We start from the raw sequence: 25,718 nt of genomic DNA on the forward strand, positions 1-25,718 counted from the left end.
TCTCTGTCCTCACACTGATCCATGCTGCTCAATTCAGCTCACACACACTTTCTACCTTCACCTGCAGAGGAAACACAAATCATTCATGTGCACATCAACTGAAATCCTCCTTTCCATCATGTGTGCTGTCCAAATATCAGCTGCTTCTTTCCTGCTTCGTCTCAGTGTCAGCTGAGAGAATGACAAACCCACTATGTATCAACATTTGATGGATGATGACACAGAAATGTGAAATGATATTGACTTAAATCTGTCCTAATGATAATGAGCTTTGATGAGATTTGATGAGTTGTGACTGTGTGAGGTGTTACTATGATGTTGAAACACTGGGGCTCAGCCCAGCCCTGAAATCTTTGCTATTTTCACTTGCTAACAGCTCTTTAAAGTTTTTGAGTGAATTTAACAGGAAAGTGAATGTAAATGTGAGACACTGTGTGCTCACAGCTAAAGGCTGCAGTCGGCTGTGTTAGAGCCTCTTTCACACAATGATTCTTTAATAAACACTCAGAGCTCCATGTTGATGAAGCAGTTGCACATGATGCTAAACAATGTTCTGTGTAAAGCTCATGATCTGGATGATTGATCGATAATGGATTACTTGTACATGTGTAATGTGTAAAGTCTAATGTCTCACGAGAACACCTTTACTGTTTCTACCCATAGTAAATGCCACTGTTTTATTCAGAAAAAAACATTGCGTGTTTTTTTTAATCATAATTCTGGCCTATTAACACAATTTAAAAACTGGTATATAGTTTGAAGTCCTCACTTTCGAATGGAGACTCTGGGTTGCTGTATCTTCTTGCTTTGTCTTAAACTGGTCATGGGACTTTGACTCTGCCACTTCATTAACCCACTGGGGTCGAGGGATGCGACCCCAGTGGGTTAATGAAGTGGCAGAAGATGGTGAAGGTACTACAGCAGAAGTTAACCATGGTGATAGACTGGATGAACTGACAGACCTGGTGAAATAATTGATTCAGTCTCAAGCAACAAGAGATGGACAAAGAATCAGGAACACAGATGAAGACATAAGGACAGTTTATGAGGAGTTGCGTCAAGTGCAAACCCCTGAACTAGACCTGAGGTGCAGGGTTGATACATGCATGTTATTCTCAGGATTCATTTTTCAAAGAGCAGAGAGACAGCTTAAAGGTCAAAAAGCAGATAAAGAGAAGACGAAGAACCTTGGCCTAATTTTAGATCTGTGCTAGGCTCAACAGGTTCTTTTTCCAGACCACTGTCTCATCAATCAGGATATAGGTCTACTATCTCTAGCAGCCACTCAGTCAAAAGAATAGAGGCTGTAGCTGAAGCTGCTGCAACTCAGAAGGTCTTGGCAGCGTTGGAGGAACAAGAAAGGGAAGAAACAGAACTTCAAATGTTCGAGGCTGAGAACCTAGCCAGACAGCAAGAAATCGAACACACACATAGAAAACTTGCACGTCAGAAGAAGTAAAGAAGCTCAATGCTGCTAGAGCTCGAGTGAGGGTCTATGATGAAGCTAAAGAAAACATAGAAGCAACTGATTTGTTGTATGGTATTGAAATACCACCAGAGCTTCAAGTCACAACCCATTCTCTCAATGCATCAAATCCCCTATTCATTCCTTAATCCCTAGTGGTTACAAGTCAAGCTCCTTGTTCACAACAGTTACCTCAGTTTTAGAAGAATAGCTCAGATCTGGTTAATATGCTAGTAGAAGCTATGAGTGCAACATGGCTCCCAACATCAGGGCCTGCAGTGTTTACAGGAGAACTCTTGAAATTTAAAGACTGGCAATTATACTTTGAAACATTAACAGAAAGAAAAAACATTCCAGAGACTGAAAAACGATATTACCTAAGAAAGTACTTAGATAGCACAGCAAAGAAAGCCATGGAAGTATTTCTTCTACTGGGCAGAGAAGCAACATATGACTTAGCCTGGAAGCTTTTATAGAACGTTTCGGAGACCCATTGTTAATTGGGACAAGCTGCATGCATGGCCAAAGATATATTCTAAAGATGCTCACGAGCTATGAGAATGTGCAGACTTTCTCAAGAGCTGTGAGGCTGCGATCCCCCACGTTAAGATTCTGGAGGTCTTGAATGACTGCACTGAAAGTCAAAGGATTCTGTTTAACTTTCCATTTTGGTTGGTTTCCAGCTAGAATTGTAAAGTGATGGAAGTCAAACAAGTGAAGGCTGAGTACCCACCATTCAAGGTGTTTTGTTGACTTCCTATGAAAGGAAGCAAATCTTGTTTGTAATCCCATTTCCTCAATACAAGCACTCAAGAGTGTTGAAAGTGAGAAACCAAGGCATCCATGAATCCAAATAGTTCAAGCAAAGACTCTGACCACAAGCACAACGCAAAGCAGTATTCCATCATGTGTTTCTGCAAAAGGATAGGATACATCCTAGACAAATGCCGAACTGTTCAGGATCGTGTTACTTTTGAACACACACAGAAGCTTTGCTTTGGATGTTTGAAGACTGGTCATCACTCAAGAAAATGTGATAACAAAAGAACATGTGAGAAATGCCAAAGGAGACATCTGACATGTTTGCATGATAACAAGTTCAAAGACTGTCAAAAGCCAAAATGGAGGTAACATCTCAAAGGACAAGGCAGACACCACAGAAAGGGCTGCAACAGCAACTTCCAACAGAGTCATCCAAGAGGGTGTAAGCACACAAACATCCTCTTTCTTGCCAGTCTGAGTATCATCTACTAAGCAGTCAGATCAAGAACCGCTAGTTTATGCACTCTCAGACATGCAGAGCGATACAACCTTCATACTAGACGAAGTAGCCCAAGACTTCAAAAAAAAACCCAAAAAGAATATCAGTCTGCGGATATCCACAATGTCTGCCTAGTCAAAGGTTGTACCATGTCAGAAACTGTCAGGTCTACAATTGAGGGGATCAAACTCAAAGAAAAGGATTCCACTACCACCTGATTTTGTCACGATCTGCGGGTGCAGACCGCATGGAGGGTGTTTGGATGACCTAGGTGCGGACACAGACGAAGGAGGCAAAACTTTTACTGAACTCAAAGCAAGCCTTTATTAGGGCCGGTAAAAAGTAAAGCAAAAATAACCAAACATAAACTATGGCAATGACCTAAACAAAGATCCTAAACTGGGAAACAACTAAAGACTAAGAATTACTAAGACTGTGACTTTGAACTATAACTATGAGCTATGGACATGACATGAAAAGGCAAAGAACGGAATTCTGGACTGGTACATGAAAGACTATGTGACATGATCATGGGTCATGTTGACCCAGCATTCTTAGTTTTCGTGTGTTTTTGTATTTTGTTCTTTATCTATGCCATGGTTCCTAGATTGTTCTGTTAAGATGTTGCTTCTTTGATTTCCCCTTGTGACTTTACCCCCTGTGTGCCCCTCTGTGTATCTATGAGTCCTCGTTTCCCCTCCTTGTGTTTTATTGCATGTTTTCCCCAGCCTGCTATGTCTGTGCTCTCCCCGTGCTTTCTCTCTCCCTGTGGTCTGCCTCTGTGTGCTTCCTGTTTTACTTTGATAGTCTCCCGTCAGTGTGTGTCAGTGTTGTGTTTGCTCCTGCCGTGTCTCATTATGGTTATCAGTGTCACCTGTGTTCCCCGTGTGCTCCCACTTCCCTCATTAACCCTCTGTGTATTTATGTCCACTTCTCCCTCAGTTCAGTGTCGTGTCATCAATGTCTCTTCCCTGAACCTGTGTGCCTTTCTCTGTGTTCCCTCGGTCCTCAGTTTAGCATTCCCAGTTTAGTTCTGTTTCTTTGTAAAGCCTGCAATAAAGCAGAGATTTTGAGTTCAGCTTTTGTCTCTGTGAGTTTTGCATTTGGGTCCTCATCTGCCTGCACACAGCTAGTTCATGACACTATGAAAACATGACAGGAGCAGATAATTCTCCAGAGTCTGGAGAACTACGAATCATAACGTGTAGCTTAAGTGACAGGGATGGTAACAGATGACGCGACAGTGAACAACTGGAAACAGACTAAATACACAGGGGGAAACACATGAGGAAACAGCTTACACAAATGCATATAATGACACAACGGGAAATGTATACTAAGCACACAACATGAAACAAAACTTTCAAAATAAACAGGAAACAGGAGAGGACGCAGACTTGATATGAGCTAGGCAAACATTAACCACACAGACATGAAACATGACAGCTTAAGACATGAACTAACAAGATAAACTAAACACAGAAGGTGTTTAGTTTAGTTGGTCACAAAGTGACCAAATAAACAGAACTAAAGACTAAGCAATTTAGGAGCTTAAGATAACTAGATGAATCTAACAAAATAATGTCATGCTACAAAGAACCTCAATCCTATCCAAATAATAGAAGCCACAAGAACTAAACATATCTTCAGTAAAAACATAAGTCAACAATACAGAAAATAAACGCAAAATGCTGGTTCACAGACCCAGCCTGTGGCAGTTTTCACACAACAGTTTATCCCAGTAAACAGGCTCCACCAGACCTTCCCAAAGTGTGGGGCCCGCCCCCTAGGGGGGGCGCAGAGCCATTGCAGGGGGGACGCGGTATGAAAAAAAGAGGGGGACAAAACGCTTGGACACTGCTAGCACGGGGCGTCCACAGAAACGCAAAGCAGGAGATGAAGCATAGCCTAATATGTTTCCAAACCAACTTAATTCTAAGCCAGAGACTAGAAAATATGGTGAAGCATATGTTCCCTTTGGGTTCACCTGCAGAAGTGCTGAGGTAGGTCTCCCCTGCAGAATTGGTTTTTACCTGTGTCGGGAGCAGCGCTGGGCTGTTCAAATCACGGACAAACAGTATCCCACAGGTGTTTATGTTTTTAAACCAATTTTGCACATTTTTTGAAAAATGCATTGATAGCAATGTTGAATATTATTACACATGAAAAAAATAACTACAGTAAAATAATCACACCCCAACGCCTCTGCCTTTCTAAATGTAGGGACAGTAACTGCGTGTGTGTATGTAAGCGTGTAAAACCTGAAGATAGTCAGATTAACAGTAACAGTATTTTGTCTCTATCTGCCATTCTGCAAATTCATCTCACGTAAACAATAACGTGGCGCACAGCGTGTCGTGAAAAAAGGCACATACCTTTGACGTTGCGTGACGAACTCTGTAATCCTTGTCCACACGTAAGCGGGGAAAAAAGGACTTTTAAAAAAATCTCCTTTTTCGGTGATTCGAAACGCCGTTTAGGTGTGGACAAAACAGCTGCGTTTTCAAAAATACCCGTGTACACTGAAAAAAAGGCCATGTTGGATTTAATTGATTCAATAGTGGACATTGGTTGCACACAAATGTTTTGCTTTGGCAGAAACTTAAACAACTGAGTTAAATCAACACAACTTATTCATAGTCAATAAACCTGTGCATTTTGTGTTCATAAAACGCGATTGAAACATGTTTAGATTAAGTAAATTGAGCTCTTGGAATATTTTAATCCTTCACAATTTCGTCATTTTATTTCAACACTATTCAATAGCTTTTACCCCAGCACTACTTGATCACTTAAATACTACATGTTGTCTTCATATTACATAATTTTCAACAAAGTCTAGAGTCTGGTTAACATAAAAGTTGAATGGATCTACAACAACTAACATCCTCCTATCTTTATCCTGGTTGCAGGGGCGCTGGGTTACTAGGCAGGGTACACACTGGACAGCTCACCAGTCAATCACATAGAGACAAACAACCATTTGCATTCACAGTGAATTCCGAATCACCAATCAACCTAAGCTAAATCTAATAACTGTATGGCTTTTAACTGTGGGAGGACACCAGAATACCCAGGGAGAAACCAGTGCAAACTAGCCATATTGTGGATTTGAACTCAGGACCTTCTTACTGTGAGACAACAGTGCTAACCACCATGTCACATATCCAGGGTTGACAAAAGTAGGAAAGCTATGATTTCAAGGCTTGATGCAGAACTTTCTGTACGTTTTTGTCCTTGACAGGTTAAACCACAATAAAAAGCAATAGCATACACGTTGTGTGTGTGTAGTGATCTGCCTCTTATAACTCTAGTGATTTTCCTGCAGTTTGAAATCTCAGGTGATCTTGTAAATTTCACGAGTCCAGCAATTAACCACTCCTACAAGATTGTATCATGTCATCTCAACAAGAACAAATTAAGTTGTTGAATTCCGTACAGATCCTACATGATTTAATTACGTTCAAGATAGAAAGAAGAAAATTTAGTGTTCAATTTACAAGTTAGACTTTTTTAATGTAAAAACCACCCAATTTACTTCTTTCGGTATACCAAAAAAAGTAGAGGCGGCTGTACGACTTGACTCAAACCACGATCCAAAGCGTGCGAGACTGAAATCCCGTGTAGTGTCGCGAGATTTAACATTGCTATATCATTGACTTACTTCACTCGAACATATGTCCACTTGAATCTACCCGCTCTGCATATTATGTATTTTCTACACTATATAGTTACACTTAACTTTAAACCATGAGGCAATTGTGTTAAATACACGCAAGATGCTTACATAAATCCAAGAGCTGGCCAATCCCTTTTTTTCAGTGTAGGTGCGGATGTAGCGTGAAAGAGTTAGTAGTTTATTTTTACTACTACCTGTAATTTATTGCAGATTACTTGTATTTGCTTAATTGTTTGCTTAATTGTGTGGTTGGAGGATGTGTTTGTGCGTGTGCGTGTGCGTGCGAACATTTGTGCGAACATTTTTCTTGTAAAACAAAGGAGGGCCTAGCAAAAAAAGTTTGGGAACCACTGGATTACACATTCCAACCTCTGAAATGGCAACATCTAGAGCAACTGTCAGAAAAGATTCCACCACAATTGGATTGCGAAGTAGGCCTTTCAAGTAGGCTTGTCAACGAGCCCTTCACCCAACAGAGAACCTTTCTGGTGATGAGAATCATCCATATGCATAGCGAACTAATCTTGGCTGGACCATTGTTGGTTTCTCACATTCAGCAAGTGATGACAACGAACCAATGGTATTAAAAGGTGCCACAGTTTGAACCAGATAACCGACTGGCATGCTACATGCTATGCTACACGGTGTCTACCATCCATACAAACCCGGCAAGAGCCGTGTGGTTTTTGACTGTTCTGCACGCTACCAAGAAACCTCTCTAAATGACCATCTTTTGACAGGTCCAGACCTGACTAACACAGTAGCTTACGTGTTTTGTCAATTTAGAAACAGTTCAATGGCCTTAATGTGTGACATAAAAAAATGTTTCACCAGTTCCATGTTGCAAGGGAACATCAAGACTATCTCAGGTTCCTCTGGTGGGATGGAGGTGATTTGGAGTATTTTATACACACACACACACATAGATATATATATATATATATATATATATATATATATATATATATATATATATATATATTTGTACATAAGGTCAAAGTAAGGAAATGACGTGATGCTGCTGTGAGTGGCGTCACAGTCTAGCAGCATTTAGGCTACGTTCACACTGCAGGTCTTAATGCTCAATTCCGATTTTTTTATCAAATCCTATTTTTTTGTCTGCTTGTTCACAGTACAAATAAAATGTGACAGCAAATGCGCTCTAGTGTGAACCCTCAAAGCGGCCCGCATGCGCAAAAGAAGACGTCACACATAACGCGCGCTGTTTAGACCCAGAGCAAACAGTACTGTTTGACTGATTAATATTAATTAATATAAAGACTTGTTTCGGACTTTGTTTCCCAATTTTGCTTTAAGTTATAAAGTTATGTTGTTTTTTACATATGGCCTAATAATGATCCTTATTGCTATTTTAGAGAGGAGCAGTGCTTCATATACAGCATAAACAGAATGTTCACGTTTCTCCAATGTTGTCTTCCCAAAAGTTTCACTAACATCTACACCGGATGGCAAGGAAGCCTTTGCGATGTCTAATTGGGCGCTTCTCCGGCGCTGATAATTGGCGTCTGACTTGTGTCAGTGACGTAAAAGATGGATTTGATGTGACTTGACCATTCAAACAGCAGTTGCTTTCTGAAACATCAGATTTGAAAATATCGGATTTGTGCCGTTCACACTGTCATACCATGATCGGATATGAGTTGCATAGGGTCAAAAAAGTTGGATTTGATCCACTTTCGTCTGCAGTGTGAACGTAGCCTTAGTTACTCAGCATTACATTTAATCCTTATTATCTGCTCCTCTCACTTCACTTTACCTCTGACAACAAGAAAATTTAGCCAACAGTTTATAAACTTTGGTGAAATAAGGAAGAGGCATCAACGCGGTCACCTATACTGTCCTCCAGCAGGACAGTATAGGTGAATAGTAGACTTAAAGTACACTAAGTCAAAGACAGAAACCTTACTTAAACACCACATATTCACCAGCTGTACCTCCTGATCCAGGATTCAAAGACGATCAGCAGAGTTAACATGTTGGAGAATTGGGCTTTCCAGTTCTTTCAAACACAGCTGTACTCAGAGAAACAGATGCAGAGACAGAGAAACATCATTTGACTGAAGAAGAGTTCAGCTCTCTTCTTCAAACTCTGTAGAGACACAAGAGACAGGAGCATCAAGGGATGCTTTGAATGACCATGTTCCTGTTAAATACAGTTACAGTTTTAACAGGATGTTTTACTGAAACTGTTTGAAAACATATCTTTGTTATTGTTACTGCTACCTTATATGTACTTGTTGAATTTAAGGAATATTTTGGAAGAATCAGTTACATAGAAGCTTTTTCCGTATTGTGTGTTGTAGAATGTAACAGCTGAACTTTTTATTTGGGTCCTAACAAGTTGCACAGGAAGTCAGAATCAGGCCAATCAGATCTAAACCTACAAACCCACAGAGCCAAGAGCAAACCTTTCTCTGCATTTCTGCCTGTGTTAGAAGAGGATGTGGTTTCACCGAATATGTACACTTCCTGTGATCATAGTCCTGCAAATGTTTGTCCAACTTACGGGCCCATACAGGTGTTAAACAACAGAAAATGTGGTTGCTAAGCTGTTGCTAGTTGTGCTGATGTCACACAGACCAGGATGAGGTGGAGAATAAAACAGAGAAACCTCAGACTGTTCTCTTCTTCCTGTTCAGGTCAAAGTTTATCTTCTTGTTCATGTAACACCTGAGAGATTTGATGTTTTCACTTCTGATCTTTCAAAGATTAGCTTTTTTTGCTCGAGTGGAAGAAAACTGAAGTGGTTCCTTCTGAGCTCCTGAAATTACATCTTGTCTTCTGTTTGTGTTCTGGTACTTTCTCAGCTCCAGGGGCTCACCTAGGGGGAGGGGTGAAGGTGCCCCCATGTCTCTAACATCCTCTCGGTGTTGGGATGGTGAATGAAGGAGTTTTGTGCAGTTCCAGCAGAGACACTAAAACACAGCAGTGATTGTGTCTAAAAAGACACACATGAACTAAATACAGTGAAGCTGCTGTTTGCTGAGTGTAATCAAATGTCTGAGGGAGCTCACTGCATAGGAACATTTAAATCTTTCCTCTTTTATTTCACTGTGAAGGCTGAACCCTCTCTGAAATCAGCAGCATCATTTCAGCAAGAGGTTTACAGTCAAACATTTCTAACAGGAAGTGATCAGAAGTCTTCAAAAGTCTTTGAACCCTGAAATGCTGAGAGCAAATCTGCTGTTCCAGCTCAGCTGCTGATCATAGTTTCCAGCTGCACATTCATCACATCAGAGAAACAATCATTGTATAACTGGATTTCATTCTACATGTAGTTTAGCTGCAAAATCAACTTTTAGACAACAGAAAACCATTGGAAAGAATTTTTACATTGCATCGTTTTTAAAACTGGCATTGGGGTTGGCTGGGTCTGTTGTCTGCTTCCTTCTGGATCACTCCTAATTACGGGAGGGCACCTGTCCATCCACACTTCAGAGGGTGGGCTAGAGGTGGATGAGTATCTGTGAAGTTTCTGTAAGTGTAGCCAGGCTCAGGGGTTTGTGATGACTTTCCCCCCCATCCCAGTCTTTTTCTCAGCTTTCTGCTTATTTTTTGTTCTTTACCCCCTGTATGCTCCGGCATAGTCTCCACTACATAATGACATAAACATTTTTAAAAAGTAAATAAATCAAACAGAAACATTAGCAAGAGGATCCTATAGAGTGTCCATGGTGCTTCTCTTGGGAGAGTAAATATATCTGGCACTACAAAGCATCCTGACCATAATTCTTATTTCTAATACTGCTGAATAGCACAGGTTAAAAAAAATTGTTACCTTCAAACATTCAAACATCTGGAAAATGTCCCACATTCTGAACCACAAACTCCATAATGTACGGAAAACACCAGTGTGTGAATGTGAGAGTGAATGAATAGTGGAATTGTACGGCGCTTTGGGTGCCTAGAAAAGCACTATATAAATGCAATTCATAATTATTATTAACTAAACAGTTATTTTTCTACAGATCATCAGGAAATTATTTACATTTTTTTGCTTCAAACTACAAACACCAGGACAATAAACATTTCTATAAACAGCAGCTGAAACTTCCAGAAACTAAAGACAAAACACTCAGCTCGATGCTTCAACAATGAGATTAACTATGAACCTGCTGTTTGTAGCCATCTTTTATACACAGGCTGAAGATAGTCTAGAGTGGAAATGATCATTTACACCTGCTTAGAGAGATTTAATGTTAAAACACACATTCTCACAATCACTTAAAGGAGGAAGAGTGTTTAATGGTTTTTCCAATGCTCTGGTCATTGGTCCAGCTGTGAGTCCATTACCATGAACTATGGAGCAGCAGATTTGTGCTGTTTGTGCTGGAGCTAAGCTGCACACAGCTGATGTTAGCCAAGAAAACATTACCCACTGAAAAACATTACCTTCATATGGAGCTTCACTCAGAAATGATCATCATCAGTCACGAACACAAAGTCAAGGAAGGTGAAAGCAAACTTTGAGCAGGATGGAAAGAACACGAGAGGCATCCACAGACGAACATCACAGCAGTGGTGTGTGGTGACTTCTAGACAAAGGCAAGCAGTGAAGATACCAACCCCACCCCCAACACACACCAAACAAAAATCTACCACTACTGAGCAATTTAACAAGATAAACTGGATCCAGTTAATGCTTATGCCCTCATTTTTGTACACTTATTTCAATTTTTCTTTTTTTATTTGGTGATCATTTTGGCTGTGTTATAGCTTGTGGCATGGAATTTTGCAGAAAATCCTCTTTTCAGTCTTTTTTTAAAAAATGTAATGTTTTTTATTCTTACATGTCATCCATACTCAGTTGATGCATTTTGCATGCTTTCGACACCTTTATGGGCAAAAATGTACATACAGAAAATCTTACTCTTGAAAGAGACTCACTGAAATGTCATATTAGCTCAAGCAGCCTTTAGCTACTCTGATATGTGCTGTGTGCTTGCAAGTTTATTTCTGTTCAGTATAACTCATCAAGTGCTTCTCAAAAGGGACTCATAACTGGGCGAGCAAGGGGACGAGCCTGCCCAAATGGTGGCCGAGCTGGCAGCCACACAGCAGGAGCAGGTGGCGGTGTCACACCGCCAACAGGGAGACCCCCAGGACAAGGAGAATTTGACCTCTCTGATCCAGTCCTGACTGACACTGCTGCCACCCTCGCCAGCGTTCCTCAGTGGCGTGAGAGTGGCTGAGGTCTAGACCGCTCCAGGACCCATGTCGGGCCCTAGGTTGCGACCAGCCACGATGCAGCCTGCGACCCAACTCCTTGGGTGGTAGCAGCTGGTGCCCGGCAGGGCCTTCACCTGTTCCGGTTCCCTGGAGAAGGGCCGCGGAGCAGCCACTGTGTCCTCGACCAGAACTGGAGGTCAAGGCACCTCCCCAGCCAGAGGTGGAGATCAACAGGGTGCGCGAGGGACTTGCCAGCCTGAGCCGGATGAAGTTGAGGGATATACCCAGTCCGAAGTCGGTGTGCTGTATGGACAGGCTGTGGTTCCACCAGAGGCCAGCGTGCTGTGTGGTCCTGCGCGCCAGCTGCCTGTGAGCTCTGGCTCATGACCAGGCCTGCAGCGCTCTATGCCTAACCAGCCGCATTACACCTCGCCTGCTCAAAGTCTGTGCTCTCTCGCTGTTGTTGTGATAGCAACCATGAGTGCTAATAAACGATGCTGAAAAGCATGAGCATGAAAATACCATCAGGTCTGCTGCCGTATGTTTACAAATGTCTTTTAGAGCTTTGTTATAAAGTGCCATCAATTAAATATGGCATGTACGTTTTAAATGAGCAGTCCTCATGTTTAAATTTAAGCTCTCTTCTTCCTCTCCTATCTTTTGTGAAGTTAACCCTCTGTCCTTTCTCTCCTTGTGAAATACAGCAGATGGAACTTTAGTTGCAACTCACTTTGAGACAAACTGCAAACAAATAGTTTGTATGTTTGCTGATGTTTGTCGATAGAATAGTTGATAGAAACATTGCATTTAAAATGACCTGCCACTTAAAAACATTATTCTCTTCATGCTCGCTCCTCTTCAGCATCTCCAGTTAGAAACTGAAGCATTGCTTCACAGCATGAACCTCCTGTGACCTCCTCATACGGAGACCTTACACTGGGTTTATTCATTCTGCTTGTCAAAGGAGTTTGCAAAGAAAAGCGTCTGGACTTCTTTAAGTTGCTTGAAGACGTTTCACCTCTCATCCGAGAAGCTTCTTCAGTTCTAAGGTCAAATGGCCGAGAGTCCCAGATTTAAACCCAGTGGGAGTATCCCCCCAAAGAGGGACAAAGGACCCCCTGGTGATCCTCTAATCACATGCGCCAAGGTGTGAAAGCGGGTGTGGGACCTAATCAGCCAGGGTTTCGGGTGAGCTCATTGTGAAACCTGGCCCCACCTTGTCATGTGAATTCCTGAGGTCAGATGGCCCAGGATGTGAGTGGGCGTTAAGGCGTCTGGGGAGGGAACTCAAAACTGGATTATAGATGGCAGACAGTTGGTGTTGTAAACCACCGCCTCTGTTCAAAGATGGTCGCTCACAGTGGACATAGATGGCCTCTTTCACTCCTCTTTCAAACCATCTGTCCTCTCTGTCCAATATGTGAACATTGGCATCCTCGAAAGAGTGACCTTTGACCTTAAGGTGCAGGTGGACTGCTGAGTCTTGTCCTGTGGAGGTGGCTCTTCTATGTTGTGCCATGCGCTTGTGAAGTGGCTGTTTGGTCTCGCCAATGTAGAGGTCTGGGCATTCCTCACTGCACTGTACAGCATACACCACGTTGTTCAGTCTGTGTTTTGGAGTTTTGTCTTTCGGGTGAACCAGTTTCTGTCTGAGTGTGTTGCTGGGTCTGAAGTACACTGGGATGTCATGCTTGGAGAAAACTCTCCTGAGATTCTCTGATACACCGGCTACATAGGGGATGACAACGTTGTTGCGTCTGTCTTTCTTATCCTCCCTCGCTGGTGTCTGATCTTCTTTTCTGTGCATCTTTGCTGACTTTATGAACGCCCAGTTAGGATAACCACATGTTTTCAGTGCTTCCTTTACATGTGTGTGTTCCTTCTTTTTCCCTTCAGGCTTAGAGGGAACATGTTCTGTCCGGTGGTGTAGGGTCCTGATTACTCCAAGTTTGTGTTCCAGAGGGTGATGGGAGTCAAAGAGGAGGTACTGGTCCGTGTGTGTGGGCTTCCGGTAAACTTCAATGTTGAGGTTGCCATTCTCTTCAATGTGGACGGCGCAGTCCAGGAAAGGCAAACAGTTATCCTTTGTGTCTTCCCTGGTGAACTTGATGTTTTTATCCACGGCGTTAATGTGCGCAGTGAAGGATTCCACTTCTTGTGTCTTGATTTTGACCCAGGTGTCGTCTACATATCTGTACCAGTGGCTGGGTGCTCTCCCTTTAAAAGAGCCAAGAGCCTTTCTTTCCACTTCCTCCATGTAAAGGTTGGCTACAATAGGTGACACAGGGGAGCCCATGGCACAGCCATGTTTTTGTCTGTAGAAACCCTTGTTGTATTTGAAATACGTAGTGGTAAGGCAGAGGTCTAACAGTGTGCAAATCTGATCCGGTGTGAAGTTGGTCCTGTCTTCCAAGGAGCTGTCTTCTTGTAGTCGTTTTCTGACAGTCTCCACTGCCTCCATGGTAGGTATGCAAGTGAAGAGAGAGACTACATCAAAGGACACCATGGTTTCATCTGGATCCAGGGTAAGTTTCTGGACCTTGTCGGTGAAGTCGGTGGAGTTCTTGATGTGGTGTGGGGTGTTCCCCACGAGAGGTGCAAGGATGGTAGCAAGGTGTTTCGCAGTGTTATAAGTGGCTGAGTTTATGCTACTGACTATGGGTCTGAGTGGGACCCCTTCCTTGTGGATTTTAGGAAGTCCATAAATGCAGGGTATGGCATCCCCATTCTGCTTCCTCTACCCCCAACAAGAGCTCCAGTTTGACCCAGTTTGATCAATGTTTGAGCAATGTTTGATCAATCAATTTGATATGAATCCATGAATCTCAGTACAGTCAGTCCTATCTGGACATCGGGACGGAGATCAGGTAGTTTTAGTGATCAGTCTGTGGTGTGCAGTGGGTGCATTCTCACCTGCTCATTTGTCTGACTGTTGTGAACCAAACACAGATCAGTTCAGTGTTCTGACAGTGTGTGTTTGCACGCACAATTATTGTGTTGTTTTCACCTGCTCATCCATGTGCAGCCTTTCTCTCTTTGTTCATCTGACCCACTGTCACCTCCTCCTTTCTCCTGCCCAAAATCTGCACCTCCCCTGTCACCACCTTCACTCTCCTCTGCATCTCCTCTGTCACCACCTTCACTCTCCTCTGTGATAGGTTTGTAGCTTGAACCTATTCGCTGGAACGTTGAAGGCAATGTAATAACACAGCAAGCAAGACACGAGTAGGCAACATTCTTTATGTTTCACGTGCACGGGAGAGAACTGGACAGGCGCCGTTCCTTCGCTTGACCCCAGTTGCTCTCTCCGCTCTCCCGTAACACTGCTCTTTTATTGTGGTTCCATGAATATGCATAGGTTCATTAACATATGACCTCTTATATAGGTATACATGTGAACAAAGAATACTGTGTGTGTGTGTGTGTGTGTGTGTGTGTGTGTGTGTGTGTGTGTGTGTGTGTGTGTGTTGCTGACCAAAAGGGTCATAAAGCAGGAACAACATCCTAGGTCATAAAGAGGGTAACCTCCGCACACCCAATCTATGGTTCACCCTAGATAACACAGTGAAGCCATACAAAGGGCAGGAAGTTTTACCACATCAAAAGAAGCAGATCTTCCAGATAGGATGTATCTGCAATAAAACACTATAGCCCCTCACCCAGGACCTCGAGAATCTGGGGAGGGGAGAACAAAAGAATTCCTTTCAACACACAGTTAAAGTACAAATGGTAAGAATAAAAATGACAAACATTTAACAATTCACTCTAACACTCTGCATCTCCTCTTTCACCACCTTCACTCACCTCTAAACCTCCTCTGTCACCACCTTCACTCTCTATTCATTGATTGATCATTAATGAATAAAGCTGGTCAAATCCATCACGTGGACACATGTGATTGTGTAGTACTGATCCCAATGCTGGTATTAGTACTGGATCAATAACACTGGATGGATGCGTTCAGCATGGAGCCCCTGAGCTGTGTTACAGACAAACATGAAACTGACAGGTCTGTGTCATTCACAGTCTGTAACACTTCTAAACAACAGAGGCTGACCCAAGTGCCTCAGAGCCAGGCACGCTCACATCACAGCTCTCTAAATAAGTTTCAAAATAAGAGCTGAAAGCTGTGTTTGCTTATTATTGTGGAGACCATCAGTAAGCAACGGGTGAAGTTTCTTGCCCAAGTGTCTGTCCAAGCCGAGGCTCGAACCGGCAAACTTCTGATTACAAGGCGAACTCCCAACTCTTGAGCCACGATCCCCCCATGAATAATTATAACCAGCTAACACTGTTTTTGCTTACTCTTTATTACAAAACCTGTCAAACCGGTTTGGTTGCCCGCCAGTTTGTTTTTTCACACCTGTGTTACTACTTAAAACATAATAAGACATGAAACCAGGAAGATAAGATAAGATAACTCTTTCTTCTTCTTTGTAATTGCACATTCATACACGGTAGAATAGTACAATGAAATTTGAAAACCACGCAAGCACTTCAGACAACACGACACAACATAAGGCAACACAGTTATTTAACTTAGTAATAAAAATGTGTATTGCACACTGTTAGTATTGCACATTATGATCATTATTGCACCTTGTTGTAAAAATAAGTATTATTTTTGGTATTGTTGTTACCCCCCCAAAATGCTTTTGAAAACTGAATTTGAATTAGTCTAATTTGAAATTGAATTTATGGTTTGAAAATGATCATCACTTAATTGAAATTGAATTCTATATATTGAAAATGAATTCATTTGCTTTGAAACTGCATTTTGTCCTTTAAAAATTCAGCTCTCGAATAATTTCAGTTTCACTCTCACCATTCAATTTCAGTTCCAAAATTCAGTTTTTTGGAACTTACATCTGGTTCCGGTTCAAGAGTAAACGAGCGCAGATTAATTGAATTATCGAAAGTGTAACTGTCGGGAATCTACAGCGTCTTGAGCTGAATTAAGACTTCAGAAGTCATTCGTCATGTCGAATGACCAGCGGATAAACTCTCAGGTTGGTAATAAATGTATTACATGTATAAGAACAAGCGTCATGTTAACAAATGATAGCCGTACAGTAACTTTTATGTTTATTGTAGCTGTTAGCTAAAAACGCTAATTTAGCCTAGTTTGCCCTGGATTTAGCTTTGACAAACAAATATGATCGACTGTTTCTAGTAGAATTCCAAAGTTGTCATCTTGTACCCTCTCAGAGCCCTGTATGCTTGCAGAGACCCCTACAGTAGGGAAACATGCAAAACGCTGTCCAAACCTTTGTATTTTAGCTTTATTTATGTCTTACACAGCATCCCAACTCTTTAGCTAACTTAATAACTTTAGCTAAAGTGAATAGTTAGTCTAATTCATTAGTGCAGCATTACTGGATCACCTCTGTTTGAAGTGATATAATATGATATACAACTATCACTGAAACAGCAAACTTTGTAAATAAACAACACTTCTCATTCTCTAAACGTTTGGCCACAGCTGTAGATTACACTATCAGTGTAATCGTACAAAAGCATTTATTCAAGTTACAATTCAGATTCAATCTGAGCAATTCAAATTCAAATTTAACTTATTCAAATTCAGTTTCTGATGGCACAGATTTCTGCCCATAGAGGTAGCCAATCTGGTCAGCTGTTTGTACTGGTTAGGGCTAGCCCTGTTGTAAAAGCTGTCCTTGAGTCTGTTTGTCCGGGACTTCAGCCGTGTGTTTGAACGAGCTGACGGTTCACTCGTTAAGCTGAAAGAAAGATGCTTTAATCACAGGAGTCACACATGTGTCCACTGGACCATCTGGAACTCTTCTTGTTTAGCACTCGTAATAACACAAACACTAAATCCTCCTTCTCTGGTGCTGTTTTGTAGCAGTGTGTACACCTGAGACTGTCACCTGTCTGTCTGTCCTGCACTCTCTCTCTGTTTCTTTCTCTCTGATTGTGGAATAAAAGTATGAACATGTATTTATAAGTCACACTTGTGTTTGAATCCTGCAGCTTATCACACATTTGATTTCCATGTGTGACAACTGCAAGTGTCCAGAGTGAGGACAGACTGAGGGACCCACTGCTGCACATCATCTGTGAGCCTTTGCACCCCTGATGATCCACCAGGACAAACTCAGCAGTGTGTGAGGAAGAGGAGGAGGAAGAGCCAGCAGCAGCTGACAGATGGAGAGAATAGACAGACTGTTCCCTGTTTGTGAACGACTGCTAGAAAAGTTTAACATAACTAATTGTCTGTCCTGAATCAGTCTTATTAGGTAATGTTCAAATAATGTTATCACTCCAGTGTTTTCAGTGTGGGAGAAAGTACTCAGGGCCTTCAAGTTACACACTATGAAAGGCAGCAACAAGTTTAATATTCAGAAACCTAAAGTATGTATCAGCAGCAGAATGGAGCTAAAAATAAATGTTTGTTTCAGTTCTATGAAGCTTTGAGTATTTTGGATTAGTAGCACTGCTGTGTTTGTTGCATCATATTGCTGTAATTGTTTATATGCTTTATATATTCTGAGGTAAGTTGATCTATAGTGTTACATCATATTCTATAAGGATGTTATGTGTTTGTGTACTTTCTGCCCAGTTTGACCCATTTATATTACAGCAGTCACTGCTGTAATATATCATAATAATCTGAAAATAAATATGATATTGGCCATATTATATTTACAAAAGTGACCAAAGTGAGATGATTTTAGTCTCATGAACAACACTAGCTAATTGTTATTTACTAACTAATCTTGAAATAACTGTTCAGTACAGAAATGAAGCCCAACAATCATGTTTTAGAGTCCTGTGGTCTCAACCTCAGATACTCAACTAATCAAAGTGATGTCCTTCATTTCTGTCTAACAATGCTGTATGAAACGTTTCTCGCGGTTAGTATCATGGCTGGTAGGCAACCTGAGCAGCGCGACGATAGCCAGATTGTCCGATTTCACAAGCCTCTCACTTCCGCAGTTCTCGTACCAGTAGTACAAGACTGAACAGGATGCACATGACTATCAAAATAAAACAGGAAACAGAGACAGGAAAACATAGGCTCAGACTAAGTAGAGGGAACGGAGGGAGGAGACAGATATGCAGAGACATGATTACCATGACAGAAGGCTGACTTCCCAGTGAGACACCAATAACCAACACAAGAAACTAGACACAAGAGGGCGGGAAACTGAGGGAGGAACACGAAACAAACGAACAAGACTAAGTATACCAAAGAAATGACTAAAGAAACAGTATAAACATTAACCAACTGCAGAATTCCTAAACAACAGAAAATGAATATTAGAACCAAAAGACAAAGGACCAGGAAGCGGTTTGGAAGTTTGTGTGGTTGTGTGCCTACAGCTGATAAACATGGTATGAATTGCTCAACTGACAGCTGATTTATTCTAACAGCCCTGAAGAGTGATAAAAGCTGACAGCTGATGATAACTGGTAAGGAGTGATAATGGTTGGTAACAGCCCGCAGTGACACAAAATCTACATCAAAGCTCAAAGAAACACAGCCTTATCTTTTAGTATTATCTGTATTGGTTCACACATTTCACACATACAAGTAAAACCTGTTTTCATTTACACTTGTTTGCTTACACTAAACAACAAAACAACAGCAAATAATTATTTTTGTAAAACCCACAGACCCATTCTGCTGTTTGGCAATATACCCACAACTGTTTAATCAAACACTTTACAAAACTCTTCTCATATATCCATCACCGAGTTCTCAGTGCAAATGATAAGTGTACCCAAAAGATCCATTACACATGTAAGTACCACACAAAATAATTATGAACTGACAGTTTGAGCAAACCTACAATAAAGAGAGTTGTGGTTTTATCCCAGTGCTTGTAGTTTTAGAGCTACACTGGCATGTTTTTATTATAAGTGACTAAATATTAGTTCACATCTCTATGCAGTCTTCTAAAAACTTCAGTTTGTTGCTTGACTTACAAAACTAAAAATTCCCTTCTCAAGCAGTAAGTGGTAAACAATCCCCACAGAACTAAAAAGAACAGAGGTTGTCATTCTGTTTGAGAACATGTCCTTTTTTACAAATATAAAAGTTAGCACAGTAATAAAGTCTCTTAGAGGAATAAACATGAACTAAACCATCATCTCTGCCACTCTGTACACCCAAAAAAACAACCTTAAACCAAAACATTTAAATTTTATCAGGTAGCAATACATGCATGGTGACTGAAGAAGTTAAAATAATATCTTACTGTCAATAAGTAAATAGTTTGTTTGGAGTGGATGTAAGGTGTGGTTGTCCTACAGATGCCTGCCAATAAACACTAAGATAGAAAACCTGTTTCTCTGTAAATCTGTAAAACTGGATTACAATTTTCTGATGAGACTAAGAGATGAACTGAATCTTAAACTGGAGACGCCGTACATCAGCAAAAACACATCTTTGGGACAAAAAAAATTAAAGGAACATCTGCTCATAAAACATACCAACCCAGACTATAAACTGCAGGTGTGAACAGTGTTGTTGGTATCCCAAAGTCATTGTGCTGTTTCAGATTTCAATAATCTGACTGTTTATGGACTTTAGATGTACAAATATGATACAGCTTCCTCAGATTAATCAGAACGTGACACTGCACTGCATGACTGAACACAAAGAAAACATTTGATCTTACACACTGATTTGTTTCTGGTGTAAAGAAAACAAAGACACTCTCAGACGTCGTGCAAAAACTGTCCAGCTGGAAGAACAGGAAGAACTGTGACCGAAACCAGAACAATAAATATTCCTTTGTTTGATGTTGGTAAGCAAAACTTGATGTGTCACAGTGTGTCTGTGTTCTTGAACAGATGTTTCTTTGAGACTCAGAACTCTCATAACTGTTGGGTTTACAACACTAACAAAATATGATTTAAGAAAACACCTCTAAAACTCAAACCTTTGACACTTTCACACAACAAGTTCTGATGTTCAGTCAGTCTCACATAAACTTGTGAGATCAAATGTGTCCTGATGTTTCTGGTTGAAGACACAAGTTCTGTCAGTCAGTCTGAGGTGGAAACCACAGTTTAAACATATCTGCTCTTTTCGGACCAGTTGTTCACTCTCCTGCTGTTATGGCATCGAATACTGTAGTTCATCACAGCTCAGCAATCCACATACTCTCTTGGTGAGAGGTAGATGTAGGTATCAGGAGCATTTTGGGGATATTGTGAATGACCTTTTGATGGAGGGTTTGTGCCATCGTTCTGATCAAACTGGTCCGGCTCTAAGGAATGGTTGGCCTCTTTCTGCTCCCTCTCACATGAATCAGCTTCCTGGTTGTTTTTTTTTGCAGAGTGCTCTGCAGAGCTCAATGATGCTGACCACCAATGACACCAGTGAGACCACCAGCATGAAAATTAGGAAAATGGTCTTCTCTGTGGGACGGGACAAAAAACAGTCCACCCGGTGTGGACATGGGGCCCTCTCACAGATGTAGACTGGATTCAGAGTAAAGCCATAAATGCACCACTGAATAACCAGGAAGGCCACTTCTAACAGAAACTTGAAGAAAATACTGACTGCATAGATTTTAAACAGTTCTTTACTCATCTCCTTTTCCCTGTCTTCTTCCATAATTACATAGTGTTTATTTATGAATTCTATTATCTTTAAAGATTTTTCAATAACATTTTTATCAAATTTATTATAATAAGAATTTTCTGGAATTGGCTCGCATGCTCTCTTAAGATCTATGTTTTTCTTGTTTTTCCAAACTTTCCTCCTACTATAAACACGAGTAAGGAACAGGACTGTGGGCATTGACACAAAGACGATCTGGAGAACCCAAAGGCGCATGTGGGAGATGGGGAAGGATTTATCATAGCACACGTTCTGGCAGCCGGGCTGCTGGGTGTTACACTTGAAGGCGGACTGCTCGTCCCCCCAGGCAGATTCCACCGCAGTGCCCAGAAGCAGGATCCTGAAGATGAGGAGTGCCAGCCAGAACTTCCCCCACCTACTGGATGAGGCCTGGGCCTTTTACAGTTTGCTCCAGTCACCCATTCAGAGGGAGTTTCAGCTGGTGGGAAAAGGGGGACAAAGGTCACCTGACTGTAGGACACCAACCTTTAAAAGTTTATTGTAAAGAACTAAATGCATAAAAACTACATAAAATTCTGAATTTTACAGATCCAAACTTGATGTGTAACCCACAAACTGACGAAACACGTTGCAATTTTGTGTAAAATATTTCCTCAAAAAATAAACTAGAAATTACGTAGTGGACATGAAGCAATGATGAGTTGGTGTTGATCTTCCTAAACAAGAACAGGAACAAACTGAGATTCTGGGTTCATCTAGTTCTCAGCAGCAGGGAGAATATTATGGTTTGGTCCAGGAGTTGAAGCTCTATCGCAGCTGCTTTTGTCCATATTTCAGGATGTCGGTGGGAAGTTTAACTCTCGTTAGCAGAGTTGGAATCACATATGAGGAGGTAGAGAAATCATTCCAGAGAGACGAGTGTTCAGCTGTGTTTCTGAGGTAAAATTCTCAAAAGATGAGTTTTTACCAGCTCAGGTAGTGAAACAGTGAAACTTTCTAAAATAACAGGCCGAGCTGGAATAGGAACCAGTGTTGCCAACTTAACGACTTTGTTGCTATATTTAGTGAGTTTTCAGACCCCCTTAGCTACTTTTTTTCTAAAAAGCGACTAGCGACAAATCTGGCGACTTTTTCTGGTATAATTGGAGACTTATTTATGATGACTTTTTGACATGAAAACGCGTATCACTCTCTCAATAAGCAGCGGTGCTGCCGTGGGCACCTCACCCATGCCAAAGCGCTCACAGGACCCAGCTGCTATCAGGGCAGGAGATGTTCACACCTATGCGTCCAAACTGCAAATGAATCGCGCATGAGCGAAGCCGCTGCTCCCGCACTGACTGTAACGCAGTCAGTTCATCTTTTACTCTTATGCTGTTTTGTGGATCACAAGGTTTAAAACTACTTATAAACACACACACACAAAGTAACTCCACCAGAGTGCCAATTTCGGGTCACTTTTGCTGGTCCACACCCAGATAAAGGAGCAGGGTTGGAATTGTGACATTAAAAAACAATAATTGCTAAGAGAAATTTAATTAGTAGTTCGATATGAATTCTAACTGCATTTAGGAAGGTTTTTACTCACTTTTTTTTTTGGTCTGGTTGTTCACACTACAAATAAAATGACAGCGCTCTAGTGTGAACGGTTCACGGCCATAAAAGTGTCCCAAATGCGCAAAAGAAGAATTCACACACAACGCGCTCTGTTTACGTGAGTAAAAAAGGCGGCTACAGAGCTACAATAGTAGGTGTTGTTGCAGCAGTCTATCAATTTCTGCACAGTCATAACCAACAGAATTTTGACAAATTTATTAGAGAATGAAGGACACTGAGAAAAAAGAGAACAATGGCCTTGTCTGGAGCAGTGACTGCTACCTCCGTGCAGAGTTATACAGGGTGGGCCATTGATATGGATACACCGTAATAACATGGGAATGGTTGGTGATATTAAAGTCCTATTTGTGGCACATTAGTATATGTGAGGGGGCAAACTTCTCAAGATGGGTGGTGACCATGGTGGCCATTTAGAAGTCGGCCATCTTGGATACAACTTTTGTTTTTTCAATAGGAAGAGGGCCATGTGACACATCAAACTTATTGACACGTTCTCTGTCATATAGGCCTGGGATGATTTTGGGGAGTTTTTTTTCCTGCTTGGAATTGCATACATAGGATTCACTGCATAAATAAACATTCTGAATCCTTTATCATCCAAAACTGAAAATAGTTGGAAATCAAGTGCAATCATTTTTGCCAGGTCTTTATCAATTGAGTTCTGTCTTGCTGGCATCACAGACTTCTGCTAAAACTGTCTCATAGAGCTCTGGGTTGGTTTAGGTGGTTGTGGTGGTATACTGCAAGATGCTGTAGATGCAGCAGCAGCAGCAACAGTTGCTGTAGACACACTGGTACCTTCATTAATATCACACTCAACTGACTGTGCTTTATCTAGGTTGTTTGTGGAGCTGGCTCTATATGATATCCTTTTCTTGCAGACTCTACACTCTGCCTTTGTATTGTCAATAAAATTGAAATGGTTCCAGATTTTTTCTCTTTTCTTGGTGTCACTCATTTTCATTACTATACCTTTCTAATGTGATGATGTTGTCTCTTGCTGTTGTCCCTGGCTCTTTTTCTCTCCTTTTCCCTCCTGCTCTGTTCCTGTGCTACTGTGAGTGTAACTACCGCCTAGTGATGTGCAAATCATGAACGAATCGTTCAATACTCGAGAATCACTTTACTGACTCGTGAATCATGATTCACAAGCCCAAATGACTCACTGACTCATCCCTGTTGCTGTTAGCAAACTAATTTCATTAGTAGAAATATATCTAGCTTATAATTAAAATTGTGGAGAAAAACACAACATCCAGTATCTGAGTTATGAGTAGAAGCTCACATGAAGACAATAGAGATTGACAGACCACGTGACTTTCGCGCATTGCTTTGTGGGTACCCGTGGCAACAAAATCAAAACACTGCATCAAGCGCTAGCTTTTCTAGCACCGGTAATCATTAATTCTGTGGTTTTAATCCCTACTTGCATTTTATTTGCTCCAAAAAACAGTTATTTACAAAACGACAGAGAACACGGCAGGTCCGTACAAAGACAGTTCGACGAAAAGGCAAAAAAAGTATGAGGAAATAATCAAAGGAGTGAAAGGGTTAGACCCATACGAGCATACAGAATGGAGTAAGGACGTTAGCATGCTGCCCAACTTTCATCTCACACATATTTATTATTATATGGTCCTAAGTGTGAGTGCATACACTCACAAAATGTTTAGTAACTTCAGATCCCTGCAACAAGCCCAGGTCCAGTTTACTTTGGTGATTTGGACTATTCCATTTCACAGCTGTTGTTAATTTTTTCCCTTTATCTCCTGTACAGGCCAACGCATCTATTTGTCGTTTCAGGTTGTAGTATTACACTAAATTTTCAGATCTAATAGAAATGAAATGAGTGTTTTGTAATTCATTCAATTTATTGTCTTTATTTATAACTGGCATTATTGTTTCATTCTATTATAGAATCTTACAAGAAAGAGGCAAAATTGTATTTCATCGTGCTTTATTAGCTGCTTCAGTGAAAAACAAATCAATAATGCAACAACAACAACAACAACAAAAACATCGCAAACAACATACTGGAAAATAGTTATTCATCACTTGATTGCTTCAATACAACACTTGGGCACATATATGCGGGACTTTTCGTGGCTGTTTTGATATCACTCTCTCTCTTCACCGCTCAAATCTCGCTGTGGTAGCAGCCTTAAACTTGGTATGACCCAGGTTGATAGAGGGTGCCCAAAAGTCAGTGTGCCATATGATTGCATTAGCAATAAATTTAATAATGCTCTATATTAACAGTTACACACTATATAGAACCACATATATAGAATTATATTTGTTCACAGATGTTGGCAGCTATCAGCAAATAGTTATCAGCTATTTTGAAACAACCAAACAACAACAAAACAGCATAACAGCAAATGAACTGTACAACAGAAAATACAATTTATTTATGGTCTCCTCACAACAATGATAAGAAAAATAAACTGAGCCAATATGGCATGTTTGTTAATACAGAGACACACATGTTAATGTGATCTCTGGTCTCCCACTCAGAGACACAGGTCTCCGAGCGTCCAGCATTCAGACGGCTACCTGAGGTCACTCATGTGAGAGAAAATCTGCTCACACAGATATGTAGAGCCAAATACTGTCAATAAGGCCTCTGCAATGTTCTGAAGACAGTTAAACTTGTCAGGTAGTGATGTCCAGCAGGTGAAAACGCAAGCTCCATGAACATGCACAGCTGTAGATTCCAGCTGCTTCGATGTTGCATTAACTGGCATTAACTCAGCCAGTTAATGCGAGACAAATCTAGCTGCTCATTAAAGGTTTGTGGTTTGATCAGAAAATAAAACTTTGGTCCATACACCTGAAAGTCCCAAAAATGCATTGTGTCTCGAGTCTACGGATGTATCCGTGTATTTCCGTGGTGCTGAGCGGAAAGCTCCTGAAGCATTTGAAGTTTCGGATTGCAGAAAGTTAA

At 41.1% G+C, this 25,718-nt stretch overlaps 1 protein-coding gene and 1 long non-coding RNA gene across 3 annotated transcripts; both read right to left on the bottom strand.

Annotated features, from left to right (window-relative positions):
* Window positions 1–6: 6 nt before the first annotated feature.
* On the bottom strand, window positions 7–11,149 carry LOC106096659 (uncharacterized). 2 transcript variants are annotated; one of them, XR_001223049.3, is made up of 3 exons: window positions 10,819–11,149; window positions 8,361–8,515; window positions 7–61 (listed from the first exon to the last, which is right to left on the bottom strand). It is a non-coding gene; the product is annotated as an uncharacterized LOC106096659 (long non-coding RNA). The 2 variants fall into 2 exon arrangements; XR_003218306.1 differs by lacking the exon at window positions 7–61 and adding an exon at window positions 5,106–5,248.
* Window positions 11,150–19,139: 7,990 nt separating this feature from the next.
* LOC102081021 (gap junction alpha-1 protein-like) lies at window positions 19,140–21,616 on the bottom strand. Its single transcript, XM_013265024.3, is given in 1 exon segment — window positions 19,140–21,616. A coding segment is annotated over 1 exon segment (738 nt). The 3' UTR covers window positions 19,140–20,878.
* Window positions 21,617–25,718: the final 4,102 nt, after the last annotated feature.

The sequence above is a fragment of the Oreochromis niloticus genome, unplaced genomic scaffold, assembly GCF_001858045.2.
Source record: "Oreochromis niloticus isolate F11D_XX unplaced genomic scaffold, O_niloticus_UMD_NMBU tig00007510_pilon, whole genome shotgun sequence".
Lineage (NCBI taxonomy): Eukaryota > Metazoa > Chordata > Actinopteri > Cichliformes > Cichlidae > Oreochromis > Oreochromis niloticus.